Genomic DNA, 18,452 nt, shown 5'->3' with positions numbered 1-18,452 from the left:
ACGTTTGGGGGGGGGGGGGGGTTGCGCGTTATGTCCCCATCAACTCTCCCTGGCTGCGAAGATTTCACCACTGGCGAAATAAAACTCCTGAACCATTCCAAGATGTCAGGATCAAGTCTCTGAAGCTCCTCAGTGAGCCACGTACTGTCTGAAGCTGGGCGTGACTTCTACTTAACCAGGTACTTTTGAAACCCGCCGTCCGATGTTGATGTTATCTGATGGTCCAAAATCTCCTCTATTTTCTCTCTGGGTGTGGGAAGGGTAGGTATGGGAGATTGATGCTGGGAAGAAGGGTCGGGAAGAGGTCATGGAGCAAGGGACAGGTCTGGGGAATCAGGATGGTTGGGCGAAGAACCGGACAAAGTATCAGTGGTCCCCTGAAAAGTAACTAGATCCTCTATATTGAATGTGAAAGTAATTCCCATGGAAGGTGGAAGATCTACCACATACGCATTGAGACCGTTTCATTTTATAATTTTGAAAGGTTTAGCGCTACGCGCGTGTAATTTGCCAATGGCTCCTTGAGGATACCGCTCGGGCCTAATGCGGACCATCATAGAGTCCCCTACATTGAATTCCTTGAAACGTTTATGCTGGTTTGCAGAAAATTTGTAATGTTCATTACTAGCAATGATCTTTCGCCTGATTTCTTGATGCAATGAATGAATGTGATGCGTAAAGGACTCTGCAAACTCTGATGGCCTATGAGACAATGACATAGGGACAAGGTCAATAGGCTTCCTAGGCTTATAACCTGTGGACCTATTGATAGAACTATTGAACGCAAATTCGGCTATAGGTAATACGGTGTCCCACGTCCTGGTATGCCCCCCACTAAACATCTGAGCAAACTCCCTAGACTCTTATTGACCACCTCAGTCTGACCATTGGTCTGAGGGTGGTAGGCAGAAGAAAATTGGAGCCTAGTATTCATCATGTGCCATAGTGTCTTCCAAAAGTAACTTATGAATCGTACGTCACGGTCAAACACTGGTTTTTGATAACCCATGTAGTTTGACGACTTTACTAAAGAACAACTTAGCAACATGAGATGCGTCGGAGGTCTTAGAACAAGGAATGAAGTGGGCCACTTTAGAAAAATGGTTCACGACAACAAATATGGAATCGTGTCTTCGAATAGTCTTGGGGAGTCCAAGCACGAAGTCTATACTGATGTCCTGCTAAGGGATGAATGGAACTGGCAAAGGTGTGTATAATCCTGTACTTTGTTTTTTTGCTTTGCCAGTTGACAAGTACGACATTGCCCTATAATTTTGGCCACGTCTCACTTGAGGATTGGCCAATGAAACCTATTCGCTACTAGGGCAATGGTCTTGTCTCGACCGAAATGACCCACGACCTCGCCTGAATGTAACTCCCAGACAAGAAAATTGCGGAGAGAGGTGCGCGGTATGCACAAGCGGTCACTCCTAAACAAATATCCGTCTAAAATCAAGTACTCACTACTAGCTCCTAACGGACTTTCTAACAACGATATGTACACAACTCCAAAATCTGGACACTCAAAATAATCTTCTTAGATGTGCTCAAGGCCCGTGACTTCGACACTCATGGAATTGAGTAACGCGACTCGACGACTCAACGTGTTGGCAGGCTTATTCTCTACACCGGCCTTGTGCTTAAGCACAAAAGTGTATTCTTGAAGGAATTCAACCCACTTGGCGTGCCTAGGGTTTAATTTTTTTCTGAGAGTTCAAATATCTCAAGGCCTCATGATTTGAGAATAAGACAAATTCTTATGGCAATAGGTAATGACGCCAATGGCGCAGTGATTGCACTACCGCATAGAACTCTTTGTCATAGGTGGAATACTTTTGTTTCACCTCATTCAGTTTCTCACTAAAAAAGGTGAGAAGGTGCCCTTCCTGACTAAGTACTCCTATGCTGACTCCTGACGCGTCACATGTGACTTTAAAAACCTTCGAAAAATTCGTAAGTTGAGTGACTGGAGCTTAGGTCATCTTGACCTTTATCTCCTTGAAGGCCTTCAAAGCTGCCTTTGTCCATTGAAACTCTCCATTTTTTATGCAATCCGTGATGGGAGCCATAAAGGAACTGAAACCTCGAATGAACCGCTTATAGAAGGTGACTAAGCCATGAAAGCTGCGCACCTCGTGAATATTGAGGGGTTTAGGCCAATTGACGATGGCCTTGACCTTCTCGGGATCCGCCGATACGCTTTCAACTGACACAATAAACCCCAAGAAGATAACACTACTCGACAAAAACACACACTTCTTTAGGTTGGCGTACAATTTTTCGGCTCTAAGGATCCCACAAACCTGCTTCAAATGGTTGAGGTGTTGTTCCTTGGTCATGCTATAAATCAAGATATTGTCAAAGTATACGAGCAGGAACTTCCCCATGAAGGGCCTGAACACTTGGGTCATCACACGCATGAAAGTTCTTGGGGCGTTAGTTAACCCAAAAGGCATAACTAGCCACTCGTATAATCCATCATTCGTCTTGAAGACCATCTTCAACTGATCACCAGGTCGTATACGGATTTGGTGATAACCACTTTTGATGTCAATTTGCGAGAAGATAGTAGCATTGGCCATGATATCCAACATGTCATCAAGACGCGCTATAGGAAATCGATACTTGACTGTAATTTTGTTGATGACCCTACTATCAACACACATCCTCCATGTGCCATCCTTCTTAGGTGTAAGAAGGGCGGGCACGGCACGACACACGGGCTCATGTTCTCTCGAATGAAATCCTTCTCTAAGAGTTCATCAATCTGTCTCTTCAACTCAGCGTGCTCCTTTGGGTTCATTCTATAATGCGGGAGGTTTGGTAGAGTCGCCCTAGGGATTAAATCAATGGCATGCTGTATATCCCTCATAGGGGGAAGCTCATTCGGTAGATCATCAAGAAACTCATGCACTACCTGAATGGCCTCAGTGGGTAACTCTACACTAGCCTCTGGTATACTCTCCCTAGCCAGAAGGGCGTATACCATCGAGTCCGCCTTCGTTTCTCTTTCAAAGTCTTTGGCATTTAGAATATGGAGAGGTTTGGACTTGGACTTCGACTCCTTTAATTCTTTTGAGCCGCTCACATCACTGCGTGGTGGACTCCTTTCCAGTCGTGTTCTTGGGTGGCAGTGGATTTAGCTTAACCTTCTTGCCCTTAAACCAGACTGTACACATTTGAACGACCAAATATGGTAATGTCCCTGTCATAGAGCCACGGTCTACCCTGAATGATATGACCAACATACATGGGAACAACATCACACCAAAGTGTCTTTATATGAACCAAACTGAATAGGAACAAGACAATGGTGCGAGACAAGAATGAAAGTTTTATCAACCCAGGACACTCTATAGGGTTGAGGATGGGCTTCAAGCTTTAAGCCCAAACGGTTCACAGTGCTAGTCGATGCCGCGTTGGCACAACTACCACTATCCACGATCATCTTACAACTCTTTTCCCCACATTTTGCATAAGTATAGAAAATCGTGTTGCAGCGCCAATCATCACTGTTCTTGGCCTTGAGCAAAGGCGCAACGCACAATTGTGAGGGTCGCAAACTCTTGTGCTCCTTCTTCCTCATCACTAGGGATTTCTACTAGATCATATTCTTCCTCCTCACCATCACTCTCTGGGGGTACTACTTCTACTTGCCCATCAATAAGGAATACTTTGGTGCCCTTTTTCGTGCCGCATTGGTGGACAATGTGACCAAACTCCTGACACCTAAAATACCTAGTTGCCCCACTTCTACGCGAGATAGACCCGACAATTTCTTTACCATTATTATCCTTGGGCCTGGACTGAGAACTGTTGGGAGGTTTGTTTTAGTATCCAGTATGAGGTTTAGCCCCAGAGGGGTTGGCCTTAGCACTAGAATCGTGAAAGTCAAACCGCCTTCCCACAGATGCTTTGAGGTATTCCTCGACGTCAAACACTACTTGATACAATTGTTTAATAGTGTCTATGTCTTTGCTCTCCTAATGTCAGGACGGCGACCCGTTTTAAAGCCAACAAGGGTGAGTACGGGGTCCTCATCAACCTTGCAACAAGTCAAGTACTCTTCAAACTTCTTAATATATTCAGTAACACTCATGAAACTATGTCGAAGAGACTGCCATTCCTCAATCAACCGTAAGCGATATTCTTCAATCAACCGTAAGCGATAATTGAAAGGGAGGTACTTCTTCTTAAGTGTTTCTTTCATTTTCCCCCCAATGGACTATTGGGAGCTCCTTTGCTCTTTCTTTCTTTCGCTCTACCGTTGCCCAAAACCTCTTTGCTTGGCCCACAAGCTTCATCTTGGAGAATCGGATTTGACGAGCATCTGACATGTCATACCACTCAAAATAGTGGTCCACATCCACCAACCAATCTAAAAAGGCTTTAGGGTCCAAGTGACCATCCAACATAGGAGCATTTACTCTCCCTTGAGGAGTTATGCATCTGGGTCATATTGATCATGATGTCCCTCGCGGGGTGGGGGCACTGGTACGCGCCCATGACCAATTCCTTGGCCACCTCCATTCCTTGGTCTAACCTCCTGACCACCTGCCTGAGATTGGGCATCTTCCCCAATGGTGGGGCTTGCCCTGAGGGAGGTCTCTATTTGGGTAATGCGCACATTAAACTACTCAAGGCGTTAGTCCATACATTGTTCCAAGCGCCTACCCAAAGACTCAAACTGTTGGGTCAACTTGTTCACTGATTTTTGCAATTGCTCCATGTTTAGTTTAGGGTGCAAGCCAAAACCACGACCTGTATGTGTGGGCATACAACTACTAACTCAACCTAAGGACCTTCTACTATGATTATATTCGCCTAGATGAGACTAAATGCTTATATAAGATTCTATATGGGTAAAACGACACAATACTACTCGATTTTCAGCAACCTACCTATCCAAAGAATCTGTCAGTAGAAAATCCAACAAAGAAATATTGGGGATTTTCTGATAGCAGAAAATTAAGTAGCTTGTACCAGGAATTATAGACTTCTAAACAACTCTATATGATGGGACCTGATGCATAATAGACATAAACAAACTAAACTCTAAACATGTAATGCATTCCCTTATAAGAACCCTAAGCTCCGATACCAAATTTGATGCAGGACATGAAATTCAAGTATGATGTGCAAGATTTTCAGTCTTTAGATCACACTAATTTAGAAACAATTACACAAAATTCCACATCCCACACAAAAGTTCAAACACTCAATCAAAATTATAGACCAAAAAACCCAATCCAAGGGATTCAGAAATTTCAATTAGAGGAACCCTAAGGTAGAAGAAAGAGCATAAAATTGAGAATTTGAATAATTTAGGGTTAGGTTTAGGGATTTTGGGTGAAAGAGGAATGGAAGAGGGGAGAGAGACGAACCAGAAAAGTACCGCACGTGTGGACAACAGCAATGTCTCATGCGCACGTGCGTGTGATCCCGGCCGCACGTGTGCGGGGCCTACTATTTAGAAAAAGGCTAGCAGGGGTGGACTCCAAAACCCCCAAATTTCAGCTCGATCCGATGCATGGTTTGTGCGTGGTACTCCGCCGAAGTTTCAGCCCTCATACAGGGCTAGATTCTAGAAATCTGCTGTAGAGACAAAACGGCTATAATAGAGGATGGATTTGAAGTGTAGATGATTGTAGGAGAAGAGAAATATAAATGGAAGAAGGTGGGGTAAATCGGGATAGGTGTGGTTTCGCACCACGGTAGTCAGCCCTTCGAGGAAGGAAGGGTTTCACGCCCAATTAAATCTTCACAACTTAGAAATTTAGAGGAGCAGAAAAACGCAGAAATTTTATTAATCTTCAATGAATAAAAAGACTACAATGGATGCCTATTTATAATAAAACCCTATACCCTAAAACTCGCGCCATGTGCGCAACCTATTTCTTGGCGACGAATTAATAAAAAATAACAACTAATCAAAGCAATCTAAACTGTCCATGATACTCCTAATAACAATAATAAGCAAAACCCAAAGTACTAGATTAATTAGAATAGTAGGCCACGATCATGAGAACCCATGGTGGGATTCACATGACTATCGGGTCCACTCTAACGAACCAAAACACAGTCCTCTAATTAAGAGGCCTTCCCTGGACGTCATCATTGATCCAGATCGATGGTGGGGCCCTCCTCCTCCTTGCGTACGTGCGTAAGGGGTGGGAGGGTGCATGTGCGCGTGATGTCCCCATCAATTGCTAGGGAGGTTTCAACGGTAAGCATTTCCCTACTCACTGTATCTTATCGTGTGGCTAAGTTGATCTACGTCATTTTTGGGACCATGTATGATCCGGAAAAATGGATGGACGGGGTGGATTTCTCACAAACATCACAATGGGCCCCACCTAGCTTCTTGTGACCGGAAGTTCCTCTTAAAGGCTTTCGCATGCAATCCGCATGAGGTCGTGATTCAACGAGTTGGGTGGGACCGTGATCGTAGGGCCCACCTAGATGAAATACATTGTATACCTACCTACACTTCCATTCATTTTGGTAGATCGTTTTAGGGCATTGGCCAAAAAATGAGGTAGATCTAAACTAACGTGGACCACACCACAGGAAACAATGGTCACTGAATGGCCACCATTAAAAACTTCTTGGGGGCCACAAAAGTTTCAATCAAGATGATATTTGTGTTTTCCCTTCATCCAAATCTATGTGACCTAATCAAGTGGTTGGATGACAAATTAACACTACAATGGGCCCTAAGAAGTTTTTAATGCCAAGCGTTCAATCACCATTGCTTCCTTTGGTGTGGTCCACCTTAATTGTGGATTTGACTCATTTTTCGGCTCATGACCTAAAATGGTATTCCAAAATAGATGGACGTAGTGCATAAAACACATTACATCATAGTGGGCCCACAGAGCAGTGAAGGTGTGATGCAGGACAATTAACCACTTGCTTTAAAAGTTCGAATTGATAGAGTATGTTGAATTAATCCCTTTATCTCATGCCCCAGGCCCCACATCTCATGGGTTAGGACCTCGACTGAACCCCCCTTATGGCCCCACTTGACATGGGTTCCGCTTCACACGGGTTGCCATCTTAAGTGTGCCCCTGCATCCCACATGCCACCCCACTCGAGCCCAGTGTGAAAATGCCCCTGCATTAATCCCCTCCTCTCTGATACTAATTTGATGCAGGACAATTAACCACTTGGTCTAAAAGTTCGGACTAATAGAGGCATGGTGAATTAATCCCATTATTTCATAGCTTAGACCCCACATCTCATGGGTTAGGACCTCGGCCGAACCCTCTTTGTGGGCCCCACTTCACATGAGTTCTGCTTCACATGGGCTGCTCACCTTGAGTGTGCCCCTTCATCCCACAGTAGGGGTGCACACGGGTCGGTTCGGTCCAATTCTTGGGTGAAACCAGAATCGAACCGTTCCTAATGGTTCCAGGAAAATCGGAACCGGAACCGGACCGTTTGTACCCTAGAACCGAATCGTAAAAACCGGTTTAGTTTTAGATCGGTTATACAGTTTTGGGCTTTTTATAATCTAGCCCAAATGCATGTTTATATATATATATATATATATATATATATATATATATATATATATATATATATGTATATATTAAATCTAGCCCATGTCCATTCGTGTTGTGATCCATTTGATGAATGGTCTAGATATTGTGTAAGGTGTGTAAAAGTACATTTACAAAAACAATCAAAGGGCTCATTGTAAACCATAAATCATGAGTTAAATAGACAACTAAAATATACTGAGAGAGAGATGAGAATGGAATGGAGGTAGCAGGGGTGGCGTGAAGAGAATCAAGAGATTAGGGTTTTTATTTTTTAAATATTTATTGCTTGGGATGGTCCGTTTTCAGGTTCGGTTCCAAGGTCGGTTCTACGGTTCGGTTCTACATAACCGAGAACTGAACCAAACTAATCGGTTCTTTCATTTTCAGAACCGGAACCGGTGCACTTCAGAACCAGACCAAACTGTGCAGTTTGGTCGGTTTCGGTCCAGTTTACTAGTTCTACTAGCTCCATGTGCACCCCCTATCCCACGGGCCACCCCACTTGAGCCCGATGTGAAAATGCCCCTCCATTAAGGTGTAGTCGCGACTCGCACGTCGCACATGCGATCATCCTCTTAAAAAAGAGCTTCGGACGCGGGAAGCCATTTGGGGAAACCATCAAAGAGGGTTCTGGAAGCCTCAAAACCCTCAAATCCTCTCCAAAATCTACAAAATATCTACCAATCTATGCAAATTCTTCACTGAAATCACTGTTCCTTTTGAAATATGTATTCTATTTGAAGGAAAAAAAAAAAAGAAAAAGAAAGAAAGAAAGGGAAATTGGAGGTTTTTTTTTGTACCTATGGAAGAACGGTGCACAACTGTCGACGATCGATCGATTGGCCCACCAAATTCTACTTCCGAATTCCGAATCCTTTTCTATAGGTATCAAAAATCAATCTCTTAGATTATTCTTCTTCTTTACCTTTTTTCTTCAATTTATTTTCGTATTTACACACTCCCTGAAATTCCCGATAACATCGGCCTTTTTATCGTCGAAGTGGGCTGTTGACTACAGTATAGCATATGACAGGGGCAGGTAGCTACAATGAATTTATCTCCGATGACTGTATTTATATAAAAAATGAAAAAAATTGCTGAAAATTCGTCGACATTTGGAAGAGATACAAAATTAGTGGGTTTCAGTGTCACCGGCGTGGCGATACCGATATTATTGATTTCTCGCCGACAACAAGAACACTGGATAGATGAACTAATTGCATCTCATGTGTACACCACATTGCTTGAGATAAGTGCTTAATAACTACCTTAGGTAAAGTAATCAGCATAAGTTTCTTCTTCATATTATTTACTCGTCTAAAACATTGACCTGACTGCTAAACACCTCAATACCATGTAATTCTCTGAAAAGGGAACTTGGTAATATCAATGTCACACACACACACGCACACACAAAAGGGTGATGGTAGTGGCAGCTTAGGAGTGAAGCTAACTTTCATGGTTGTGTTTTGATGTGGAATTTTAGGGTCCTTGACCTGAAGCTTTGACAACATACGTGGGCTTTTAGTTTTGATAGGTGACAAGTGGGGTCCATGGGTTGCTAATCTGACCACTGGTTTGTAACGAACATATCTGTAAAATATCCTCGATAGGACAATAATACCCTTTGATTCATGGCCTACAATTTGAAGTTTGAGGAGAAATACAACAGTGATCCACATGCAACTGAAAAAGGTCCCAAAATTGGTGGCTAATATCTTCCAAATTCGGAGTTTTATATCCAATATCCATGTTAGGACCTTAGTTGCATGATCCTTCTAAATGGGTGCCTTTCCTGCTTTGAATCATGCTTCAAACTTGCACCCCTGCTTCTGCTTCCTAGTAATTTATACGCGCTAACATTTGGAAACTGACATGTTCATGTACCCATGCCCGAATCTGTTGCCCCATCTCTTCACAGTTCACGTTACTATGATCAGGACACAACAAGCCAGTGGCCTTGATTACAATGGGCTCTGTTTGTCATTAGTAAAAAAATCCCGAAGATCTGGAAATGTTCATCAGATGTAAGTTCAACTCAATTTTTGAAGTCATTTGCCTTTGCAACGTTCTGTCTTCACATTGCGTAAAAGTGGAGGGATGCTCTAATCTTCCTAGAATGCAAGCTTTTGCCTAGTGGCTTTTACGAATACATATTCTTACCTTGAGCAACCTCGCGAAACCACAAGTGGTCCTCTCATAAACGTATGTTCTTTGCCAAAGGGATGAAGAATCTGTAGATCACCTGTTTCTCCATTTCCTTGTAGCTAGATCCTTCTAACATATTTTCTCCAACTATTTGGGGTTGGTCCATGAATGCCTCCCATAAGGAGCTAATTGATAGGTTGGAAGATGATGTGTTCAAGGATTCTTCAAGATCAACTTTGGCAGTTTCTCAAAGGGTATTTAGGTCCCAGGTAGCATCAGAAGGATTTTAAGGAATGGTAGCGGTATTGTGGTGACAGCGTTCTTGGGCCCTTGTTGTAGGATGGCCACTGCGTGCTCATGCTGGGAGTTGTGTATGTTTTCCAATTCATCACTTAGGAAGGATCAATGTTGATGGAAATTCTTTTGAAATTTTCCAATGCGTATTGAGGGAATAGTTGGGAGCATGGCATCTCATTTCTTGTAATGTTAAGGCTAAGGTTTTGCTGTCAAATTCTCAACCAATTGCTATGTAGTTCCAAAGGAGGTCAATGAGGCGGTTGGTAGGCCAAAGATAGAGTGAAGAGAGGATCACTCATCTCTTGTCCCTCTTTGATTTCAATTTTGTAACTAGCTTTGTTTTCTTTTAATTAATTTGTTACTCATCAAAATTTAAAAATAAAAATCTAGAGTATATTGTATAAAGCCTCAAGCAATGAGCATATGATTCCTTTATGAGGAAATGTTTGGCCTCAAAAATGGAGTACGTCATGCCCATATTACCATATACTATCGATGTCGCATATGGCTGATACGATATACAAGCGGAGTTATTAAATTCCCCTATATCGCATTAAATATCTCAATGCATTGCCGATATATTGTGATTAATTGATACATTGTGATATTTTTCCAAAAATCCTTCATAAATTCCTTTCTATCATCGATATATGCAATACATTGCGATATATTCTCCCATTGGAAATTCGAAAAAAAAATTTGCAGAAAACCCCCCCAAAAAATCCATCTCCTAAATTTGTTTAGGAAAATCTTTTCAGAACTTGTATTGTATGATATATGAATTATATGAACTCATTTTGGATATAATTGCATCACTTTTGCTGACAACACAGTTTAGGACCTTGTACAAAGGAAACTTGTTGTGCACAGTTGTTTTTTGTGGTCTTTTGAGTTCTTAGTGTGTAATCATGTCTCTTTCAACATATCCTGAAGTTTCATTGAAAAATTCCATCATTTCCCTCAAACAGGTAGATTCCCTGATACATGCAATATTTCGCATGCAATACTGATCTGTTTCTGTATCCCAAGGGTATGATATGTGCATCAATACTGATATTTAAATCACTGTGTCCATAGTTTTGGGTATCGATATTGTATCGGCTGATATGGCTGTTCCATATCTGTATTTGTTTGATACGTTACACAATAAAGGGCTGAATCGGCTCACCCTTAAAAAATGGGCTGTATCAACCCATATCGGCTGATATGGGAGTGTATCGGCACTAGTATGGATCCATATGGTCAACACACCCATAAAGGCTCCAAATTTTTTATTTCCCCCTCATTTTTTTTTATTTTTTTATTTTTTATTTTTTTTTTGCATTTCAACCAGGGAGGAAGCTTATAAAGTCTTTTTGGATCTTGACCTATCTTAGGGATCAAAAAAAAAGATTTGAGTTGGATTTGATTAATCAAAGTGGAATATGGGAAAAATCGGAGCACTTCTTTTTATGTTTTATCTTCTTTTTGTTGTATTCATGTAATGGGCATTGATTTGGATTTGACTAATCAAAGTGGAATATAGGAAAACTTGGAGTAAAGTAAGCCTTCACATCTTTTCATGTTTGATCTTCTTTTGGTTGTATTCAATGTACTAGGCCCTGATTCACCTCATCACAGTGTTTTAAATATCGACAATATCAGCTGATATATCCCACGATATATCTTGTATCCCACATATGCGACACAAAATACACAAGTAGTGGGATACATCCCACATGTTCGATCCGGTGAACTTTTTTTTTTTTTTCCCTTCTATAAATCATGTTAAATCAGTGTCAAATTGTTACAAATCCATGATTTTTCAAGTTTTGCATGGCATGAAAAATCATGGATTGGGAATTTCAATTTCGAGATTTGGAGGAGAAGGTCCGAATTGCGGAAAATTGACAAAAAATCAAAATCAACCATGTATGTAACCTAATCTAGTGATTCTTCTTTTGCTTTTGAATGTATTTCTTGTGTTTCCACTTGTCTTCTTACATTTATAAATTATATGAATAGACTTTGAATATACTTGCATCAATTTAGTTAGACAACACATAGATTAGGATCCCATACAAAGAAAACCCATTATGTGCACTTGTTTTTTGTAATGTTTTGATTTGTAAGTGTGTATTGATGTCTTTTTTAACAATCACTGAAATTACATTGAAAAATTCGATCAATTTCCAATGTTTCCCCATGTTTCCAACAACAACGATACATTACGCGATACAACTAATATATCCCATGTGATAACCGATACATATCTGTATCCCAAGGGTGCGATAGATAACGCGATACCGATATTTCGAACATTACCTCATCATGCTTTATTTGTGTTTAATTAGGGTCCATTTGGTTGACTTTCAACAGGTTAAACAGATTAACAACTTTCTTATCAAAAGAATAGTCTAATCCACCATTATATACATGTCCTAAATATAAAAGAAAAGATAAATTCTTGAATATCTCATTTTCCCCCTGTTGTTTGTATTTTCCTTGATTTTTTTGTGTTAAAAGATTTTTGATTGAGACGGGCTGATACCGATACCCAACATCTATATCGTATCATTTTTTGACTGGCCCAATATGCCACCCAATACAGATATTCAGAACCATAATGCCGATAGGAAATGATATGTTTCAGCATTTTAACCTGTCACATTAAAATCTAAGTTACTATGATGATGATGGTTGGGAAGATTAGTAATTTTGAGACTCACACGTTACTGTTAACAAATCTATAAATACTCTAAAGTATTCTTCTTATGCGATTAACCTTACAAATTATAACTATTTGTCTTCAATGTTATAGTTCTATGGAGGCTCTATTTCTGACGGCTCTGAGTTACAATTAGAAGTGGCGGAGTTCTTGTGGAGGGATGTTCAGGTAGTCATCACAAGATAATATTATGTTAAAAGTTACGCCTTTTATGTTTGACCCAGGATGAAGATCGATTTCATTTTCCCACCCAGCTTGATGGAAGCCTCATTGTTGTTGCTGAGAATGTCATGGGCTCAACTAGGAACCATGAAAATGATGAACCAATATTGCATTATGGATATAGGTAAATATATATTGATTTCATTCTTTGGGTAAGGATCTGTTTTTATTTTTATTTTTGTTTTTTTACTTTTATTGGTAAGCTGAGCTTGAACCCAAGACCTCAATGTTGAAAAACACACCCTGTCTACCATTGAGCTACAGGCTTGAAACCTTTGGGAAAGGATCTGTTGCTGAATCATTATATCTAACGTTACATGTCAAGGACCCTATCTCAGAACAATGGCCACAAATGAACTAGACTAACTGTTCATGTATTGGACCCTGCTATGGGTGGGCCATAACAACATTTGAACCAATTGGATGATCCTAGCTGCTGATTAGAGGACTTCTGCCTATTGAATGTCCTGGGCTTCTTTTTCTAACCGTCCATTTATAGATGTCAAAAGTCCGCTAGGATCATGAGACTGGTCTGATTTTAACAGGTTATCCACGGTACAGACCTAACATACGGAAGGGTCTGATCGTATGTGTCCCATGTGCTTGGAGAATTGGAGATATAGAGCAATTGATAACTAACTCACATATAACTGTTAGCATCAGATCCTCTGCTTCTATGTTTCCTGAAGAAAGAAGTTCCAAAATTGAGTATCTGAAACTGATGTGGTTCTTGACATTGGTAAAAGGTGTGGAAGATGTAAGCTACAGAATGTCAAGGTCTTGAATAATGGAATTGACTGGAAGTCTCCTGAAAACATTTATTGGAAGCATGATGTCAAGCGTATTGAGGCATTGAAGGTCATACTTCATGGAAATGCTGAATTCGAGGCAACAGACGTGGTCCTGCAGGTCAAAATGACAAGAGAGCAGTTTTGTTTTTCTTTCTTCTCTTTTTTTCCTCCTTTGGAATATCCTCCTGTTGAAATTCTCAACCATATATCTTCGTATTGTCCAGGGAAATCATGTTTTTGAAGTTCCAAATGGTCACAGGCTGCGTATCACCTCTGGAAATCCAGGTTCTTAAAGCTAGATTTCCTTTTAACCATGATAATTTTTTGCTCATCTGCTGCGACCAAGAGCTTGCATTAGATGCCTGTATCTGTTTTATTCCTCATGAGCATGTTGGTCCTGTCATATGATTGTCAGTGCGAATGTTAATCATTCCCTCATGGCAAGTAAACAACTCAAAATTATCCAAAGCAACTTAATAACAGTACCTCCTTATCTTACCATCTTTTTTTTAGCAAGCTGTGCAAAGAAGTCCCTTTGCTTTGTGCCATCTAGACCAGATTGTGGCACCCGTTTTAAATCCATCAGATGCTGCAGTCGGCATAGTCATATTTCTGCCCCTTATTGTCCCTTTCTCACGTACTGTGTTTATTAAATTGTGTATGTGAAAGCATCACATGCGCCAACTGAAACAGATGAAAGTGAATGGAAAACATCTCCTGTCTTAAATTTGTTGTGCAGGGGTATCTTTATGCTCCCCAGTGTGGATTCATTCACTATCAATAAAAGAATTTCAATCCTTTGTCATATCTGACAATTGGACCCCAGTCCGTCATCATCACTCTTGAAAAGCAATTAGAATACTTAGGTGCATTCATAGAGGTTGCGACCACACGTATGAATACCCAGCCACCTACATGCCAGTGAACATGCCGATGCAGCACAAATGTGCTCTCCAGGTAGTTTATCAGGTAGCCACACTGCATGGATGAATTAGCCCAGAAATCAGGCCAGTTTACTCATTAGGTGCATCCCGATGTATAGAACAAATGAATGGCTAGAAAATTGTTTTAGCCTTCTAGTTGTTTCATATACTGTGGCCCACCTGATGATTGTGTTAGTTTGAGTTCTTTGTCAGAGCATCCACGCAGTGTCACCCACCTGATGGACTGCTCAGATCTTACACCCAAGCTCCACATTGCTGAGGAATATACATGCATGTGGGCTTAGTGAACCCAATAATCATGATTGCACGAGTTATTGTGAAACATGAACTCTCCTGGAAACTTGATGATTCTCACTTGATGTGTGTTTCTTTTATCCATTTCCTGCTTTCATTTGAGATTCTTCATACTCCACATGAAGAGGATTGCTAGTGTCCTATGGGTGTATATCCAAGCTCCTCTCCATGCTACCTCACGCCAGTCTGAGTTTCATGTGCATGATCCAGCCCCTCCAGACTGCCAGGATAAAAAAAAAAAAATCAGGCCAGACCATTCATCAGGTTGGCCAAGTTCTTTGACCTTTACATTTGTTTTTTATTTTGTAGTCCAGGTGATGAGTGGATCAGCCTGGGTACTCTCCCAGATCATCTACTGTGAGTCCTTGGTATTAACAGAGCATCTATTGTGAGCCCCTGTGATGGACTGCTCTGATGTGGCAGCATGTACAAGGGCTGGTATACATATCCTTGCGGAATTTGCAATACTTTCCATAAGAACATGTCCTTGGATAACCTGTCTGTCCTTTTTATGCTTCTGATCCAAATTTCAGGTTTGTTAGTGAAGTTAGACCCCATAAAGACAGAGATGATGGACAGCGGAAGCTGGTTCTGGAAGTATAAGCTAGACGGCACACACATTCGCCTGGAAATGGTGGAACTGTAGCTTACTAACCCAAAACTTGGTCTCACTTCCTGTGAATCGGTGTTCACAGGTTTGACTCGAAGATTACGCTGTCATCTCCGGCCTGTTCAGTTCTTGATTAGTTGAACAGAAGTTCAATTCAACCCCTCGGATGTAAGTGTTTTTTCTTTTTTTAATAAGATGTTGATTCCGAGTTTTGTAAATTATTGAGGGCTCGACGCCTCCTGTAATCTAAATGTAATTTCTGGATTCAGCTTATGAGCAATGAATATTTCATATTCTCTTCCTGTCTGAAGAATCTAAAATGCTACTGTGGATGGAGCTGAGGAACCAAAGAGATTAAAAGGGAGAAGATGTGGAGAGCTGCCTTCTCATCTCTCCTTGATAGTACTTTATTTACTATCTTAGAAAGGGATTATGATATAATTACCATTTGAATCAAAAGAAATCAAGAATAACTAAAAGATGTACGTCACCAATATGGTGCTCTGGACATACACATAGAACAATGTGTACTAGTATGATGCCCTGCACGTAAACAAAACTGCGAACTCTAATACTCCCCCTCAAGCTTATGCATGCATGTATCAAGCTTGGCGATTGATATTCTTTAAGCAGGTGGATGAAGAGGTTTTAGTGAAGATATTCACTAATCGATCTTCTCAATGAACAAGGGATGTATGTGGAAGCTATGAATCTAATTTTTCTTGAATGAAATGGGAATCAACTTCAATATGCATGGTTCCTTCACGGAAAATGGGATTTGAGGCAATGTCTATGGTTCCTTGATTATCATAATGAAGGGAATGGAGGAGGATGTAGTGAATCTCATGTCCTGAAGAATGATTTGACCCATATTAATTCACAAGCAGCTTGGGTTGTTGCATAATACTCGACTTTGGTAGAAGAGCAAACTACTGATTTCTTACTTTTCCAAGTAACTAGGTTTTTTCTTGCAAACGTGAAGTAGCTTGTAGTAGAACATCATTCAAAGGAAGAGCCCAATCCCAATCGGCATCATAGAAACACTATTGTTTAAGAGGAATAAAGATGTTTAAGAGTGTGACCGGGAGCAACTTTCCAATGATAAAGGATTTGATAGACAACCCTAAAACGATGATGGCAAGGCTTTCGCATAAACTGAATTACAATCCTAATGACAAAGTCACGAGGATAGGTAAAACTGAAATTAATTGAATGACCACTAGTTGATGATACATGCTAGGATTTTTATTTATTTATTTATTTTTTATGATCACGTACTTTATGATTTTCTTCAATAGGTATATCAACTAGATGAGCACCAAGTAAACCAACATTAGAGGAATGTTTAATATGTACTTGTGTTGGGCTAATAAATTTTTGTGCTTTGATTGAGCAACGTCAATTCTTAGAAACTATTTCAGTAAACCTAAATCATTCATCTTAAATTACAAGGCCAAGAACTTAACGATTTGATTATATATATATATATATATATATATATATATATATATACACACACACACACACACACACACACACACACACACACACACACCCGTTGTACTTGTCCTAGTTAAAATGATATCAATGATATATATGACAAGAATTTTCGCATTGCCATCCATGTGTTTTACGAACAAAGAATGGTTAAATTTGGAAGTAAATTTAAAAATTGTATGTCTGAGTTTTTCAAACCATGCACGAGAAGTTTGGGTTCTATCTTTTATCTTGAGTAAACACCTCTTAGTTCTTTGCTTGGAGAAAAATTGGGGCCTCTTTAATGCGCGAATTATTAATGGTTGGAAGATGAAGGGGCGCCAGAAGGGATGGCGCATTGTCTCATGAATATAGCATCCTTGAAACACATCTCTCATTCATGGGACAAAACATTTAAACACCTTTTAATAGTTAGAATATCCCAAAAACACACATTTCATTGTAGTTTGTGTTTGGTTCCAGATGTTCCAAGAATGTGGAAAAAGTAAGTGCACCCAATAACATTGGTAGAATTGTAAATAGAGAAGCATGGGATTGCAAGACTTGTATGAGTTGCCTTTAAGAACTTCAAGATGACTTCGATTGATTATATGGGTGACAAAAACAATGATTTAGTGCCAATATTCTGTGTTAACATGCCAATCAATAGCGATTAGGTTACCTCCAATAAATGAGGATTTTTACGTTTAGTTATATCATTTTGTTATGGTGTTTGCAGGCAAGAGGATTGAAACCCAACACCATGGTCTATGAAATACTTCTGTAAATCGTTGTATAAGAATTTTTGGGGATTGACAGATGAAAATATTTTAATTTTGGTGTCGTATTGGGTTTATCATCTAATGAAGTATCTTTGTAATCAATGAAACTTCGTCATGACTTTTTAACAAATAAACAAATGTACACTAGAATATTATCAGCAATGATAAAAAATTATTTAAAGCCAAAGATGGAGATAAGAGGAGCAGGTCCCACAGGCTGAATGAATAAGTTAAAATGGATGTGACTTTTTTGTATTACTCCAAAGAAAGATAAAACTTGCAATGTTTTGATAATTGACATGTTTTACATTGCAATCTTTCGTATTTATTGAACTTTTTAGGAAATAAAAGACACAAAGATAATAATAATAAATGACTTAAATGAGTGTGTCAGAGAGATCAATAGAGAAAAGAGAAAAAGATCAATGGTTCATTTCTCCGTTGAAAAGATTAGGCGTTGTGTGATATCTTGGAAATGAAGTCATTTCCAAGGACTCCTTATTCCTCTGCCTGCAAGGACAAAAATATGCTGTGGAAATCAGTTCTCCTTTCCTTTTTTGTGTGTGTGTGTGTGTGTGTGTGTGTGTGTGTGTGTGGAGAAAATCGTTGAAATCAATGTCAGCAAGACAAAAG

At 40.1% G+C, this 18,452-nt stretch overlaps 1 protein-coding gene across 6 annotated transcripts in view; it reads left to right on the top strand.

Annotated features, from left to right (window-relative positions):
• Positions 1-15,863, top strand: part of LOC131253394 (UTP--glucose-1-phosphate uridylyltransferase 3, chloroplastic) — a 72,251-nt gene extending 56,388 nt beyond the window's left edge. For 4 of the 6 annotated variants that reach the window (XM_058254359.1, XM_058254360.1, XM_058254357.1 and 1 more), the window contains 5 exons: positions 12,794-12,868; positions 12,955-13,046; positions 13,669-13,831; positions 13,938-13,998; positions 15,485-15,863. In XM_058254359.1, coding sequence (XP_058110342.1) covers positions 12,794-12,868; positions 12,955-13,046; positions 13,669-13,831; positions 13,938-13,998; positions 15,485-15,597 — 504 coding nt within the window. In that variant the 3' untranslated portion in view covers positions 15,598-15,863. The remainder of the gene's footprint in view (positions 1-12,793; positions 12,869-12,954; positions 13,047-13,668; positions 13,832-13,937; positions 13,999-15,484) is intronic. The other 2 variants (XM_058254361.1, XM_058254362.1) reach the window with 2 other exon arrangements.
• The last annotated feature ends 2,589 nt before the right edge of the window (positions 15,864-18,452 follow it).

Source organism: Magnolia sinica, chromosome 8 (genome assembly GCF_029962835.1).
Source record: "Magnolia sinica isolate HGM2019 chromosome 8, MsV1, whole genome shotgun sequence".
Taxonomy (NCBI): domain Eukaryota; kingdom Viridiplantae; phylum Streptophyta; class Magnoliopsida; order Magnoliales; family Magnoliaceae; genus Magnolia; species Magnolia sinica.
Note: the sequence above shows the minus strand (reverse complement) of the source record. Positions and strands in the feature narration are given on the sequence as shown.